Source organism: Enoplosus armatus, chromosome 9 (assembly GCF_043641665.1).
Source record: "Enoplosus armatus isolate fEnoArm2 chromosome 9, fEnoArm2.hap1, whole genome shotgun sequence".
In the NCBI taxonomy this organism is placed as follows: domain Eukaryota; kingdom Metazoa; phylum Chordata; class Actinopteri; order Centrarchiformes; family Enoplosidae; genus Enoplosus; species Enoplosus armatus.
Window position 1 is genome coordinate 5341846 of NC_092188.1, and position 15096 is coordinate 5356941.

Consider the following 15096-nt stretch of genomic DNA (forward strand, 5'->3'; position numbering starts at 1 on the left):
AGTTAATCGTTTTGTTTATGAATGATCTACTTCGTCCTCTTCAGATGTCTTGTTTTGTCCGATCAACACTCCTCAATGCAAATATATTTAGTTTATTATCACATAAGACAAAAAAAAGCAGCAAAGAAGCAGCAAGCAGAATTATTCAATTATCAAAACAGTTGCAGTTTATTGTCTGTTGTGATCGTTTACCTTAAAACCCCTCCAAGTGGTCACAAGGTAGATTTGAGGGGTCGTAAGAGGATTAGTGGGATGGAAAAAAGAAAAGAATACTTGAGAACCACTGTTGTGCATAATAGTGGCCCGTCCTTCCTCGACCAGATGAAGGTCATGAGTCTATTTGTCACGAATACTTTGACAGAATAAAGACTTTGACCCATTTTGTTGCGCACTTAATATCTTTCTTCCTGGTTTATTTATATTTGACACCAGATTCTGTCCCTGTGTCTCAGAAGATGACCAGTTCGTTGGAGAGGGTTGTGGCCCAGAAGAAGGAGGCCATCGAGGCAGTGATGGACATGTTTCAGAGGGGGGCTGAGGTGTTGGCCAGCGCTGTGGGCGAGCTCTTCCCCCTCTGTGAGGCCGCCGCTCCGGTTCTCCGCCTGGCCTTAGACAACGTCCACAGCAAAGAGGTCTTCTATGTCAAAGAGCAGTTCCTGACGGTGAGGAACAAGCTTGACGTGCTCTCCAGCCAACTGGAAGACATCGACTGCGAGATCAAGAAGGGGAGACTGGATTCCCAGTACTTCTCAGTGGAGGAGAACGTTAGGAACCAGTTTCGGAAATATATGGACATATTGGAGGCAAAACAGCAGTTCAGGGACGTGAAGACCAGACTTTTTCTGGAGCACTTTTCTAAAACTGGAGGAGAGAAGAACCTGTTCGTGTTGTATGATGCTCTGATGGGGACAAACAGCTTTGGAGAGTCGGTTTTAGATTTGGTCGAAAGGTAAATTTCATCATATTTATGTTTCGGGATTCATTGCATCTCTCATGTCTTTGACACCATTATCATTGCAGGTTTCTCTGGATTTGAGCTTCAGATGAATTCCTTAAATGTAATTGGTTCCTCTGTTTTGCAGGTATGTAGCAAGGAACCGCCGTCTCCTGGAAGATTTCTGTGTCCGGATGAAGGAGCTCTTCTGTTTGGGCCTGATCGCTCTGCTGGGCCACTGTGCCTTAACCCAGGGCCAAGAGGAAGAAGACGACAAAATACAAGAGTGGAGCAGTAAAATTGAAGAAGTAGAGTCCAGGATGAAGACAACCATCGAGTCCTGTATCGCCGCCTTCCCAGAGCAAGCAAAATTAGACGCCCAGCACCTCCTGCAAGAAAAGGAAGAAGAGAACCTGCAAAATACGACTCAGCAGCTTCTTGAGTTGTTGGTGAAAAAGTATGATTGGGTCAGCTGGTCAGTGCGGCTAATCAACCACTCAGGGAGCACCTACCGGAACTGGAGAGCAGGGGAGCACTTTCATCACGTGGCGGGACAGAACTGGTTCGAGGTGCTCCAGGTGAACAACATCAACCTGGTGGTGTCGTACAGCACCAAACCCCAGGCGGTGCCCCGTGACTGCATCCGGCAGGTGATGGAGGGCCAGGGGAAGAAGGGAAACGCCCCGGCGGTGGTGGAGGTGTTGGAAAAGCAGCTGTGCGGGTTTGTTGTTCACGCCGTTAGTCGCCACAAGGAGTCTGCAGCTGCGTGGAGCTTTCCGGAAGAGTGTCACTACTGGGAGAGACACAAGAATGTGGCGGTGTGTGTGCATTCGGAGTAAAGCTGACATAAAGATTTTAGGGTTTTTTACAGCAGAGGGGTGTATTTAAATTGAGATACTGGAGATTTGTGTCGCTTGTCCATCTGCAAGACTGAGCTGAGAACATCAGTGTGTAAGTTTATCATGAGAAAAATGAGAATAATGGATCTAAGAAACTGGGGATGCACCGATCTGATATGCTCAACGGGTGTCAGTGTTGATACTGACCTCATAAGTGAATCAGATACCAGCCAGATATAACCAGTATACATTAAACCTGTGTCTTTGTCACAGTGGTGATATAATTCATTCATTCCACCTTTATTTCATCACATTGCACTGCCGTAACAACTTGTGCACAATATTGTCTTATTTAGCAATATTTGTCAGACAGTTATTATTCACTCAAGTCACGCAGACAGGTGAGCTTGTGTAACTACATACGTAGTAACTCATAGCTTCCACTTACAGCTAAGAAGTAATGTATAGTTGGTGGTGGAAGTATTCCTGCCTTCAAAATCCTACTTAAGTAAAAGTACAGAAGTATCATCAGCAACATTTAGATGAAGTATTAAAGTGAAAAGTATTTGTTCTGCAGAAGAATTGAAACTGTTGTGTGGCTGAATGTATTATTATATATGACATTATTCCATCGTTACCTCTGATGGCTGTCTAATTTTAACTACTTTATATACAGATAGCTAGTTTAGTCCAGTGGTTCCCAGTCCAGGAGTCGGACCCCTTCTGAAGGGTCACAAGATAAATGTGAGGGGTCATGAGATGGTTAATGGGGAAGGAAGGAAGAAAATACAAAGTTTGTTATCCCAATTTTTTTCCGACTTTCTTCCAAACCTTTTTTTAATGAAACACTAATTTTACCTCTTCGGCCACAAATAATTATTTACATGAAACCGTATGAGTAGTCTCTAAAATAGCCGTCTAAAACGTGGCACAGGTTCCAACTAGACACTGCTTTTCTGTAATGGGTCCCAAACCAAAAAGATTGGGAACCACTGGTTTGATCTTAAACAATACATTGTATTTTACAAGTTTCTAATATATGTTTTAAATTTAAAATCATAACCTGAAGAGTAACTAGTAGTTATTGCTGTCAGATCAATGTAGTGGAGTAAAAAGTACAGTATTTGCCTCTGAATTGTCGAGGAAATGTACAAAGTAGCATAAACAGAAATACTCAAGTAAAGTACAAGTAACTCAAAATTGCAACTAAGTAAATTACAGTTAATCATTTTCCACCATGGTGTTTAGTTATATCCTCATGTTACTTTACACATATGACTCAAGAATGACTCCCATCAGACCCATGCAGTGGTACTGGATTGGTACTCTGTCGAGTTTGATCGGTGCATCCCCATCAGAAATACTGCATTTCAGTTTGTTAAAAGAATTTAATCACATTAAAAAATGCACTTTTATTAGCTTTCAGGGTTGCATCAATTCTTTATATAGTAGATATTTGAATTATAGACATTAAATGTAAAAAAAAAAATTATGTTGCAGCTGTTTAAATATCAACTGCTTGCATATTATATATATCTATTTGCAATTTATGATTAACTAACCAGTTTGTTTACTATAACTATGAGACATTTTGCACTAACACTGTACAGTATATAATAATGGAAGTGACTATGCTTTTACCTCAGCTGCATACAGTAATAATCCAGTCTCCCATGAGAAATGGCTTCTGCACCTACAGCTCTAAAAGAGATGCTTTTGCTGAGGCTGCATCTACTGAGCTCTGCTCCCATTTTGTCTCTACTCAGCAGGCTGGCCTACATAACTCTGACAGGGGGGGGGACAGAGGTTACTTTTTCAGGCGTGAAAAACAAGAGGGTTGGAGTTTTGGCACTGGAGACGCGACAATGTGCCTTGTGTTCTAAACACATTCAAACCCCTCGAACCAAAACAACCGAACCCCACTGCTTACCAGTGCTGTGCCTACAATTACGTCATGTCTAATGTCAGCTGCTTCATCCTGAAGGAGGTTCTTCATTTGTGCGTTTTATGTTTTTTTAACATTTGGTGATTAATCATTAACAAATGTCATATGATTTCTGTCTATGTGGGTGGCATTTGTCTTTGTCTTTATGATCACACTAAACACTCTTACACACATTTTATGCTCTTATCTCAAACAAACCACTGTGATTTTCTGCCAGAAATTTTAATTCACATCACTCCCTGGACATAAAATATTGTTTCCTAGAAAAATGGCTACATATGACAACAAATGTGTCACTTTTATGAACTGGATGTTTTATTATTTAAACCACATCAGCTTCTACAAACCAAATACTCTCAATAAAATTCCTGATCAATGTTCAGCATATTCTTTATGACAATTAATGACCGAATACAAATAGTTAATGGACGTGTGAACAAGTATAATCAAATATCTGCCTCTCTTTTCTGGTACAAATGTGATTTAGGTTGCACTGTTAGTGTCAGTGCCCATTAAAACAAGGCAGTGCACCATCAGCAACAGAGACTCGGACTAATTTAATTGATATTTACACATAAGTCAGCATTTCCTGACCGCAGCTCTGGTTTGATAGTCTATGAATAACCTTTGGCTGAGCTAATATCCTGCAGACGAGCAGCAAAGTGCTTGGCTTAGCAGGATGGTATCAGTCATAATGCATGGTGTAGGTGCAGAGCGGGTGGAGACGGCCATCATTTCTTATCTCAGTGGATCTGGAGGGTCTTTAGCTGCTCTGCTTCTCTGTCGTAAATCAAGCCTGTCAGACTCCATCAAGCGCTATCTGTAATACACAGTGCAGGGCAGGAGGAAGTGGACTGTGTTGAATCATCAGAGGTTTGACTGTGTGCAGCGGAAAATAGCTGCTGGTGGGAAGAAGAGGTTGTTATGAGGTTCAGTAGTACATTTTAAGCCAAAATGATTCATTCACTAATTAAGACGATGCATTGAAGTGTAAAAACAACAAATTGTAATTTCCCAGCCAAGAAATGATCCGGCACAAACCCCTCGAAAACCTATTAATAATTTTGAAAGGATTAAACAAACGACATATAACATGTTAATAAGCTTTAGAGGTGCAGGCAAATGGATTTTGTTACCTTTAGACAGAGCCAGGCAAGCTGTTTCCCCCTTTATGCTAAAGTAAGCTAACCAGCTGCTGGTGGTAGCTTCACATTTAGCTTACTGACATGAGAGTGATATCAGTCCTCTCATCTAACGCTCAATAAAAAAGATTTTTAAAAAATAACCATATTGCCCAAAATGTCACACTATTCCTTTAATTGTTGAACTTTAGCGTCACTGGTGGGTAGTATTTCTGAACTTTAGATGGAGCCAGGCTAGCTGCCCAATGCGTACAGTTTTTATGTTAAGCTAAGCTAATTGTTTCCTGACTCCAGCTCTGTATAACGTAGATATGAGTGTAGTATATCTAACTCTCTGAAAGTCCCTAAAATGTTGAACGATTCCTTTAATTGGAGGATGTTGACATCCATATTAGGTGAAGGCTCTAGTGACTAGAGCACTGACGTGAACATCTTAAAAACACTCTTAATTCTAAAACTCAGCCAAACCAAAACAAAGGAAAATGTGTCACTGTCCAAATACTTATGGACTGCACCATAACACACAACGCTCCACCTGCTACCTCGTTGGCACGAAGCCTTTTTATAATTAGAAATCCCAGACAGGTGACTAACATGCTTATATCAGTACTTTAATCCTACGTTGAAAAAACAGAAAATGCGGAGCAGCCAGATGGATGGGTGTGCCAGACAACAGCTCAGTCTTCAAACACACCACAGAAACAGTCCCAGAGAGCAGACCACTGAAATGTTGCAACACAATACAACAAAGAAACCTTGCTGGTGGGACTCCTGCACCTGCTGTTGGACAATAGGCCTGTTCACCTTTTGTGATACATTTCTATTTACAGCTAATTTAAATAAAAGTCATCCTAAACTCTTGATTTCTATCTTTTAATCCAATGTTTTGGATGTATTTGAATGTTAATTTATTCATTATTACCAGGAGTGTTAAGTATTTCCAAGGCTTTTCTCCTGTGAAGACATAAAGAGCAGCAGCAGCCTGTACTGTAAGTCAGTGGATTCATTAGTGGTTGTGTGGGCTTTGCCTAGGTAACAACTATTGATCCAGGAGGCTCTTCCCCTGCATAAAAGGCTTTGGCTGTGGTAGCCCGTCAATCCTGACTGTCATTATGGAAAGACTAAAGCATCTGTTTACTGACAAGATCTACTGCATCCATCTCAGCCAGAGTTAGCTTGTTTTGCGGTTGAGGGAAGGTTAAAGTAAGGATTTTCTGAATGAAAGAGTGAAATCTGATGAGGAAATGGCACCAGAGGTGGATTGCAGACAGAGGGCGCTATCAACATACAGATCTAAAAGGCAATCAACCCAAGAAATAATGTGCTGCTATGTGCCTTCCTCATCAACATTTGTAGAATTACATTTTAGAGCATTTTTGTCCAGAGGAGAATTTTCTTTGCTCATTTATTTTGAGTTAAAAGATTCTCTCACTTTGGATCTTCTATACAGAGTGAAAGTGCAGTTTGTGAGTGTCACAGTGTCACGATAGCCTGTTGATCTGATTTCTACCATTTACCAGAAAATGTATAGGAAGCAGGTACAGATGTTTCCATTTTCTCTGTTGGGACATTAGGCTGTGACTCAATATAACTAAATTTAAAATATGACACAAAAGTATAAAAAAAAAAACACATCATGAAGTGATTCTGGAAATAAACTGATTACAACCCCCAAAGAAAAAAAAACGTTCAGTTCACACAACCCCAGACAAAGCCTTTTTCCAGCATCCCCAAACATTCTCCTTTTCATCAAAGGAGTCTCCTCATCTCCAACAGGAGATAGCAGCCAATATCAATATTTCATAAACAAATGAAACACTGGATGGAGGCTAGCATCAGAGTGGCCCTGGAGGGAAGAGTCGATCAATGGTAGGATAGCTCTGCCCGCTGGTGTCTGCCAATCCCGGCCCGCGCAGGATAATGCTATTACCCATCAGTCCGAGTGGACCATCGACCAGCCTGCTGCTCTTTGAGTGGACTAATCCAATAAAAAGCATTAAAACATTTGTTCAGTGACACACTGGCTGCAGGTCCAAGCACAGAACTCAGGGCTGAAGAGCACCTGGCTGAAGTCTGACTGTTTCAGACATAGAGGACATGCTATTTTGTAGACCTAATGTAGTTTTATAGTTATTGTTTATAGTTACTGTGCCTGATGAAGCTTGACTTTTAAACCTACATCCCAAATCCTGCACAGGAAAATACTGGACAGGAAAATAAACAGCAAGCAGGAATAGCATCTACTCACTGTACACTCCTCCCAAGGTGTGGCATGCTGAATTAACCACATACGGGTGACATTTTAAATTACACAATCACCTATATGTGGTGTTAAATATTGCATCTAGGCAACAGTCTATCATGTGGCGATACTACTTCTGCCAAATTAGTTAATATGCAACTACTAGCCACCATTAGCTTCTGTGCATTTTGGTCAGGGATCATAAGCAACAGCTACTTCACCAGTCAACTAGGTGCTCAAGTAACCAAAGTGTAAATAATAACTTTAGCTTTAGACATTAACTGACGTACTGAGGAAGTCAGCCTTTCCAGCACAGTAGCACCATCAGGGTATGTTAAGGAATGTGTAGTAAAAACAGCCTTTATATACACAACAAGATGACTGAATCGTTGTCAATTATCCAATGAGAACTAAGCACATGAAAGGCCAGCCTCAAAAGGATGCAGCACCCCAAACACAGAAATTTCAAACTAAAAGCACGCAATGAAATGTTACATACACTAAACACTAAAATCAACACACAGTCAGAAGATACAATCATAGGAATAAGGATAGCTTTAATTTAAAAACTAATTGAATATTAAAAACTGCGAAAAACGACAAAGCTCTCTTTTATTAATAACTGATAAACTCCAGAAAGCCTCTCTCCAAAAACAGGCTTTCTACAATCTCAGAAGTATTCTAGTATTACGTTAACTGCATAGTTATCTAATAAAAGACAGCTTCGTATATGCAACAAAAATGTTAATTAATTGACCAGGTAACATGAGTGTAAATATAATTTGTAACTGTAATACATACAGTTTGGATATGCAGGTGCAGATACATTGAAAATGTTACAGATTTCAGCTTTAATGGCAGTTTTACCTGCTGTGTGTATCTGTAGAGGCCTTTATGTGTCTGAATGCGTCTGGAATCTCTGGGGAATCCATCAGTCAGAAAAGCTTTTAAGTGGAAATCCACTGGGTGGTAAACACGTGTCTTGGCCATCTGCAGAGCCTCAAAATTTCCCCCTCATTTTCCAACACTTAATTTTCTCCTCTGATGCCATCGCTGTCTGCCTTCCCTCTTCCGGGCCCCATGTTGTCTCACTCAAACCCCCAGCGCTGTTGTGGTCTAACCCCCTCTCTCCCTCATTGCAGCAGGTCATCGACCCGTCAGCACTGAAGAATCTCAGAATATTAGTCTTGTTCTCCCTGACCTCTGCTTACCTCACTCTGTATTTCTACTGCCATCCATCTGTCTTTCCTCATTTGCAGTCTGCAGCTCTTTACCTGTCTATCTGTCTTCTCTCATCCTGTTATTCTTTGTTTAGCAGAGTAAAAGCCTCCTAAAAGCCTAACAACTCCTCTATGTTCTCCAAAAGAAAAAAAAACACTTTTCACATATTGAAATGATCAGGAATTAAGTAAATTCAGTTGCCAGACTGTCAGTGAGTTTGAGAATTTCTGGGATTATGTTGCTGGTTTCAGTCTGATAACTGAAAGCAGGAATGCTTTTATATTTCAAAAGAAACTTTGACTATCGTTTGGTTTCATCAGTAACAGCCACTAGTAAGCTAGGTGACTCTGGTTGTGCAACACTAATACAAAGCGAAGTTGTGGATAATGATCCCAAGGGAGTGGGAGGTAAATGAGTAAAAGCGTGAGAAAGAGGAAATGAAAGAGAGGAGAACCAGGAAATGCCACGTCACAGAGAGTCAGTGCCTTCAGTGGGTTAATCCCTCACAGTCTGCATCAAATCCTCATGAGAACATCAACAAATACAGAGGATCAGATGCAGGAGCGGACGTAATGATTTAAGGGTCCGAAGCAAATACCAGCATGGGCCCCCCAGAGTCTGAGCGCTGCGCTATCAGCCTCAGAGATATGACTTAGAAGGGGCCTGCTACACCTACTAGTATGTTCAGAAGGTTTAGGTTTAGGCAACAAAACTACTTGGTTAAGGTTAGGAAAAGATGTTACGTAACTAAGTCATGAAACGTGAAGTTACGTGACTTACTAAACTATTTCAAGTTACTTAAAACTTAACTCAACGTTGACTTTTGGTTTCTCAAGGGACACAAATGCCAGTCTCCTGGGTGAAAGTCCTGTGTTTGATCCATCCTTGTGACCCCTTGTCATTGGCTGCATGTCTACAGGTTGTAAGAAGTTCAGTCATGATGATTATCTCTTCTCAGATTGTTTAATTTGAATAATATTTAGAGGCCTGAATAGTGTATCACAAAGTCTGAAACTAACATGGTTTTGTGATCCACTCACAACCCCTTAGATTCATCTTGCAGCCCCTTGTGGGGGGGGGGGGGGGGGGGACCCGAACCCCCAGGTTGGGAATCACTAAGTTAAAGCAGGTATTTCATTTTGAAGGACCAACTCCTGTATCTGATTTTTTCATTTGAATTTTTGTGTAGGAGTCCACTCTGTAACTAACGCAGTGCGGTTTCCTAAAGAAGCAACGGTATAATTTTAGGAGGAGGCAGGGGGATGACGAAGCTCTGGGAGTTTCCTCCCCCAAGCAAGAGTATAAATACTCCCTTAGGCTTATTTGTCTGTCCACAAAAGCATTAGTGAATTACAGTTGTAATTGCTATATTGATTTGCTCTGTAAAACATGTTCTATCCCCTGCACCAATTTCTCTTTTCTGTCTCAGCAGTCTTAACATGTGACCCATCTTTCCAAAAGATGTGTTTTCTTGTGACTACCTGTCATTACTGCATACCATTTCTGCAGTCAGCGCTGTGATGTGCCCTGTCCCTGTGAATAACTGTAGGTATTCATAAAGGACAAAATGGGAGCCACACATTTTATTGTGGAAATAAACTGATCTAAAATAATATATCACAAAGTTTATTCATGCAATTAGAGAATCTTGAATTAGTTTAACTTCTGTAGTAACCTAAAATTAGTACATAGAGGCCTTTTTTTGGAGGCTTTCGGTAAATCAGGAGTACAATATGATTAAACAAAATGTCTGACAGCAAGAGTAATTGGATTTCCAATTTACGTGGAGCTTGAAGGTGGTTTGACTCACTTGTGTAAGGGCTAAGACGGACTCAGGGGTGAATCTGCCTGCAATCAATAAGTCGCCTTCTCCCAGCCTCTGAACCTTTATCTGTTTCCTCAGATCTAACCCGAGTTTGTATTGATCTGCCTGAGTGACAGATGGGCTTGTATGGAGGCGAGTCTGCCGGCCTTTCGCTGCTGGAGTCACTGTTGCGCATACAGATCGTTGGCGGGTGACTCAGACTGGTCAAAGTTCAGTTTTATTATGGATCATGAGCAAACTGTACACAGCCACTCAATAAAAAGAGAGTTAGGAAGAGATAAGAGACATTTTTTGGGGGGGAATAACTGGCAATAAAGTTAATATCTTTTCACTTAAAAGTGCCTCCTTAATGGTTCCCAAGCCAAGCTGCAAGTAAAAAACACATCACTTTCTAAAAAAAAAAGGACTTTCAACACACTGTTGAAATTATAGCACAAAATAAGCAGTGAACAATCAGCAAAAAGGAGATGATAGCAGTTGTGTCATTTTTATTTTCCATGAAACCAACCTTGAAATGAACTAAGGAAGCACTTTCCCTCCGTCCCTGCCCTCCCTTGACTTTTTTAAACCAAGTGCTACTTTAGTCTGTCACCGAACGCCATGTTCTCTGTGACCTGGAAACATCTGGAGAGGGAAGGGGGGAAGGCCGGCCTTACCCAGAATGAAAACACCACTTTCAAACCAAAACTAGAGTCTGTTAAAACACAGGGTATTTCTGTGTTACTTCATCACAAAAAATCCCTGAAGGACACATTTAGTTTCTGAAGAATTTCAGTCTCTGTGTGAAAAGTATGTGTCTTTTTAACCACACCAGTGGTATGGCTTCAGGGACGGCAATGTTAGTCTGTCCACCACTTTGGTCCAGACGTAAATATATCTACAACTACTGGATATGTTAGAAATGTTGTATAGATATTCATGGTCCCCAGAAGACAAATCTTAATCACTTCGGTGATCCCCTGACTTTTCATCTAGTGCCACAAGCACATTGACATTTGTGGCTCAACAACTATTGGATGGATTTCCATGAAATTTGGTTCAGACAATCACGTCCCCCTCAGGAGGAATTGTAATAACTTTGGGGATCCATTAACTTCTAGCGCCATCAACAGGTCAACAATTTACCTTTCCCAATACTTTGATTTATGACCGAATACCTGCAAAACTAATGACATTCACATCAGACTCAGCTGTACTTTGCGTTTAGCATGCTAACAAGCTAAACTAAGAAGGTGAACATGGTAAGCATTATACCTGCTAAACATCAGCATGTCAGCATTGTCATTGTGAGCACGCTGACGTTAACATTTACCTAAAACAGCCACTGTAGAAGAACAGCCTCACAGAGTCGCTAGCGTGGATCATTGTGTTAAACAATCGCCTACCATTAATGAGAGTTTTACCTTATCTAGATCTTGAACGTATCCAGGTACAGATCACATTTTTTTAAACGGGATACAATACAGACCATTCTTCATTTTAAATTCGAGTCATTTTGACGCTGATATTGTATGAAAGACTTGTAACATCACCACTCTGTGATGTGAGCTTTTGACGTGGCTGCAATGTTCACCTTCATTAAATCTCTCGCTGTGGCAGCGAGAGCAGAAATGTAATCATGAAATACTCACAACTTTAAAAGCAGATGGATGACACAGTCTCACTCTGTAAAGATGCACATTTTTAGGTAGACAGATTCATTTTGGAGAGACATTAATCTCTGCAGCCAGCTGGCTATGAGATCATAAAAAGATATATTGACGCTGCATTGATGTTATCTCATTAGCTTACCAAACAATGTTTACACCTCAGCAGGTCTTCGTCAGGATATCTCTGTTCTATTTACATCAAGCCCTTGTGAACACATCCCTTCCTGCCGTTCAAATCAATGCAGTTTCGAGGGAAATGTTATTAGGTGATAATCTGGGCACGGACCAACTTTCTGTCTGCTGTTCGGGGCCTCTGGCAATATCCCACAATCAGGCATCCATTACACCAGGAAAACATTTTCATTTTTACAGCTCAGCTGTATTCAAAGGACCTGTCAAACCTGCCCACATTTATTTTCCCATGGGAGTCGCACAAATCCAGCATGACGGTTACTAAATCCCGTCTTTCCCACTAACAGCTTTCTATCTATGAAGCAATCCTTCGATACACTGATGTGATAGTGAGGGGTGGATATGTAGAACATGAGAGAAAATGTCTGTAATATATCACCTCTTTCTTTATTATGTGAATACAGCATCTTGATTGTTAACAGATTTTGATAATGGTATACTTACAACATTGGCACTATGTCCTGGTCGAAGCAGGTCATCAACATTGAACAACTCTGTTTAAAGCTCTGCCAAAATTAAGTCTTGTATTTCAGGCTTAGCATCTTTATTTTCCTGTGAAGTTCTGTGTGTAATTATAACACTCTCTTATGTATCTCTTAGTATGCAAATCCTCAAATGTTGAAGTGCTTTCTCTGTTGAGCAATCCACCTGTGTTGTGTCTGAGTCATACCCTTTCCCCCCCTCTCTCTTCAAAGTAACAGTTCGAATTAAGTTGAACAGTCTCTCTCTTCTAAGAAACAGGGGTGCGGACTTTAGGCCTTTATGAAACTGCTAAAACGGCAGTTGAAGGTACAGCCACACGCCTGTGGTTTCTGCCTCTGCCAGACACCCTACGCTTGCAGTGAAAAACCGCAAACACACGGTTGCTTAGATGCCTGCAGACGGAAGTTGAAGCGTCCTTTGTTAACGTATGGAAAACGTATTTTTGCGCTCTTATGTGTTTTCATCAAATAGGTAAGGTGTTTGTGCAGAGGAAGACCTTTTATGGATCGCAGACCCCCAAGAACAGGGGGCAAAGGTTATAAGAGGAAGAGCAGAACAAAGGCTCAGGGCTGACGAACTCTGCTTGGCTTCTCTTTGAGACTGCCTTTTTGGTCCCTCGGGGTCCTTGGTTGTTTGTGAGACTTTGTTACTTGGTTGTTATATTTTCTTCTTTTTGAACATTTTGTATCCATTTACTCTTTTGATAAAACTCAAATAAAACTGGGTTGTATTTTGTACACTCCAACCAAATTCCTGTGTTGCTCCTCTCTGAGATCATCTAAGTAGCCGCCCTCAGGTAAGAAGACTACTCTCCTTGAGATATGCCGACAGTAGATCATCATTTGACCTTGATTGGTGAATTCTTATGAAAGCTGCTGTGTTTATATTGCAATGTACTGTTCGAGGCAGGCCCAGTGTAAAACCAGGCCAGTGTCCGCCACCCTTCACTGTGGACCTCCCCCAGTATTGATCTTTGATCTCCAAACACCTACCACACACAGATATTCCTGCTAATGTCTAATATGTCCTGCTAATATCGGTTATAACATCTAAAAACCTCTTCATCTCTCAATCAGTGTTACTGACGTTTTCAAACACCATCCCTTTCCAGAAAATGCTGTGTATATTCTGCCATCGGATGCACCACTGGGGGCTTTTCCTGTGAGCTGAAGAGACATCTTGTGGTGAGGAGGAAACACTAGCCATTGGCCAAGGTCAAAAAGATAAAACGTGGTCAATAGCTTCCTCGGACAAGGAAGTAATTTATCATTTCAGCTTTCAGACACAAACAACAAAGACGGCACAACCTCTGTTACTGGATTTTGTTATTAGATTTATGATGAACTTCACATAAGATGACTAAAATGGGCATTAAAAAAGCTTCTCTTCATCATTTTTAAAGAATGTACATTTATGATGCAACTGAAATTCACAGATAATTACCTGACTGAGCAGATGAGTCTCACGACTTTTCACTTTGCAAATGTCAATCATCAGCAAGGAAAGTTACACTTAGATCCAGAACATCTTATCTTACGTATGCATGTATTTATATGTATCAAAGCTCCTGATACTGGAAATATGAGTGCCAGCTCCATCCTAATAAATTACTGCATCAAAGCAACTCTGTATAACACAAAATCATGAAAGAGATTCCTTTTAGTTCAGTTTGTCTAACATGCTGAGTGGATGCATGCTGAGTAAAGCCAGACAAAACAGCTGGATGCACACAAAGCTTTGTGCCCCTCTTTCCTCAGCTGGCTGTCATTATCTCAAATATTTCACCCACGTTTCCACCTGGTGAGCCCGAAACCACAAACAACAAAGGCAAAACTTTTCTACAAATTTTACACTTTCTATTGATGCTGGAGCCAGAAGCCTCTTTAATACGTTGTGCTGTTTGTTCACTTACAAGCTTCAAATGTCAGGGCATTGTGTGTGTGTGTGTGTGTGTGTGTGTGTGTGTATGTTGCAGATCATTTTCTTCGCCAAAATAAAAGAAATTCGGATCTTTAGAAAGATTTGTCTGGAAAACAAGCACCCACAGAGAGCAAGTGAGGTCCTCCAGCTGAGTGACGTCGGGCTCACGCCCCTGCAGTGTGTTTACCAGCATCGGCCTGTACCACCCGTCACGCCACATACTGTTGAGTCCCTGCGAAAGCTACGCTCCACTTTCTGATGGTCACAAGCGAGTCAAGTGTGAGATCTGACAGTGGGACGACACAGGAACAAGGCGGTGGCGGACATGCTCGTCTAGCCCTCCTCCTCCTGCCCGGCTGACCAGCATCAATTTGCTGCAGACATCCTTCCCCCCTCTTCCTGTTCCCGCCTCTTTATGATAGGGATCCTAGTTGACAGTGACATCGGCTGCGTGTGTCACGGCCTGCTTTATGAAGCACAAAGGCCGTGAGTGAGCTCTGACTGTCATGGTGTGTTTATTCGGAAACACAGGCTGGCTTTCACTGTGCGGCACTGTGACAGACCGATTCTGAAAATACTGCCTCTGCAGGGCAAATGTCATCCCTCTTTGCAATGCTTGAATCCAGTAGCCAATAGCTTTCTATCACTAATTATCAGATTCAGAGTGAAGTAGGTCAGCATTTATGAAATCATCTCAAAAGGCT

General features: G+C 41.3%; 1 protein-coding gene across 1 annotated transcript; it reads left to right on the plus strand.

Annotated features, from left to right (window-relative positions):
- Nucleotides 1-455: 455 nt before the first annotated feature.
- Nucleotides 456-1773, plus strand: LOC139290849 (protein rapunzel-like). The gene is made up of 2 exons (XM_070912717.1): nucleotides 456-949; nucleotides 1083-1773. Exons 1-2 carry the CDS (start codon nucleotides 456-458, stop codon nucleotides 1771-1773), a joined length of 1185 nt encoding a protein of 394 aa, XP_070768818.1.
- Nucleotides 1774-15096: the final 13323 nt, after the last annotated feature.

Excerpts from the sequence above, each read along its gene's own strand:
- LOC139290849 (XM_070912717.1), top strand. The coding sequence starts at position 456 with ATGACCAGTTCGTTGGAGAGGGTTGTGGCCCAGAAGAAGGAGGCCATC. Across the intron at positions 950-1,082 it reads GTTTTAGATTTGGTCGAAAG|GTATGTAGCAAGGAACCGCC; the intron begins GTAAATTTCATC and ends TCTGTTTTGCAG.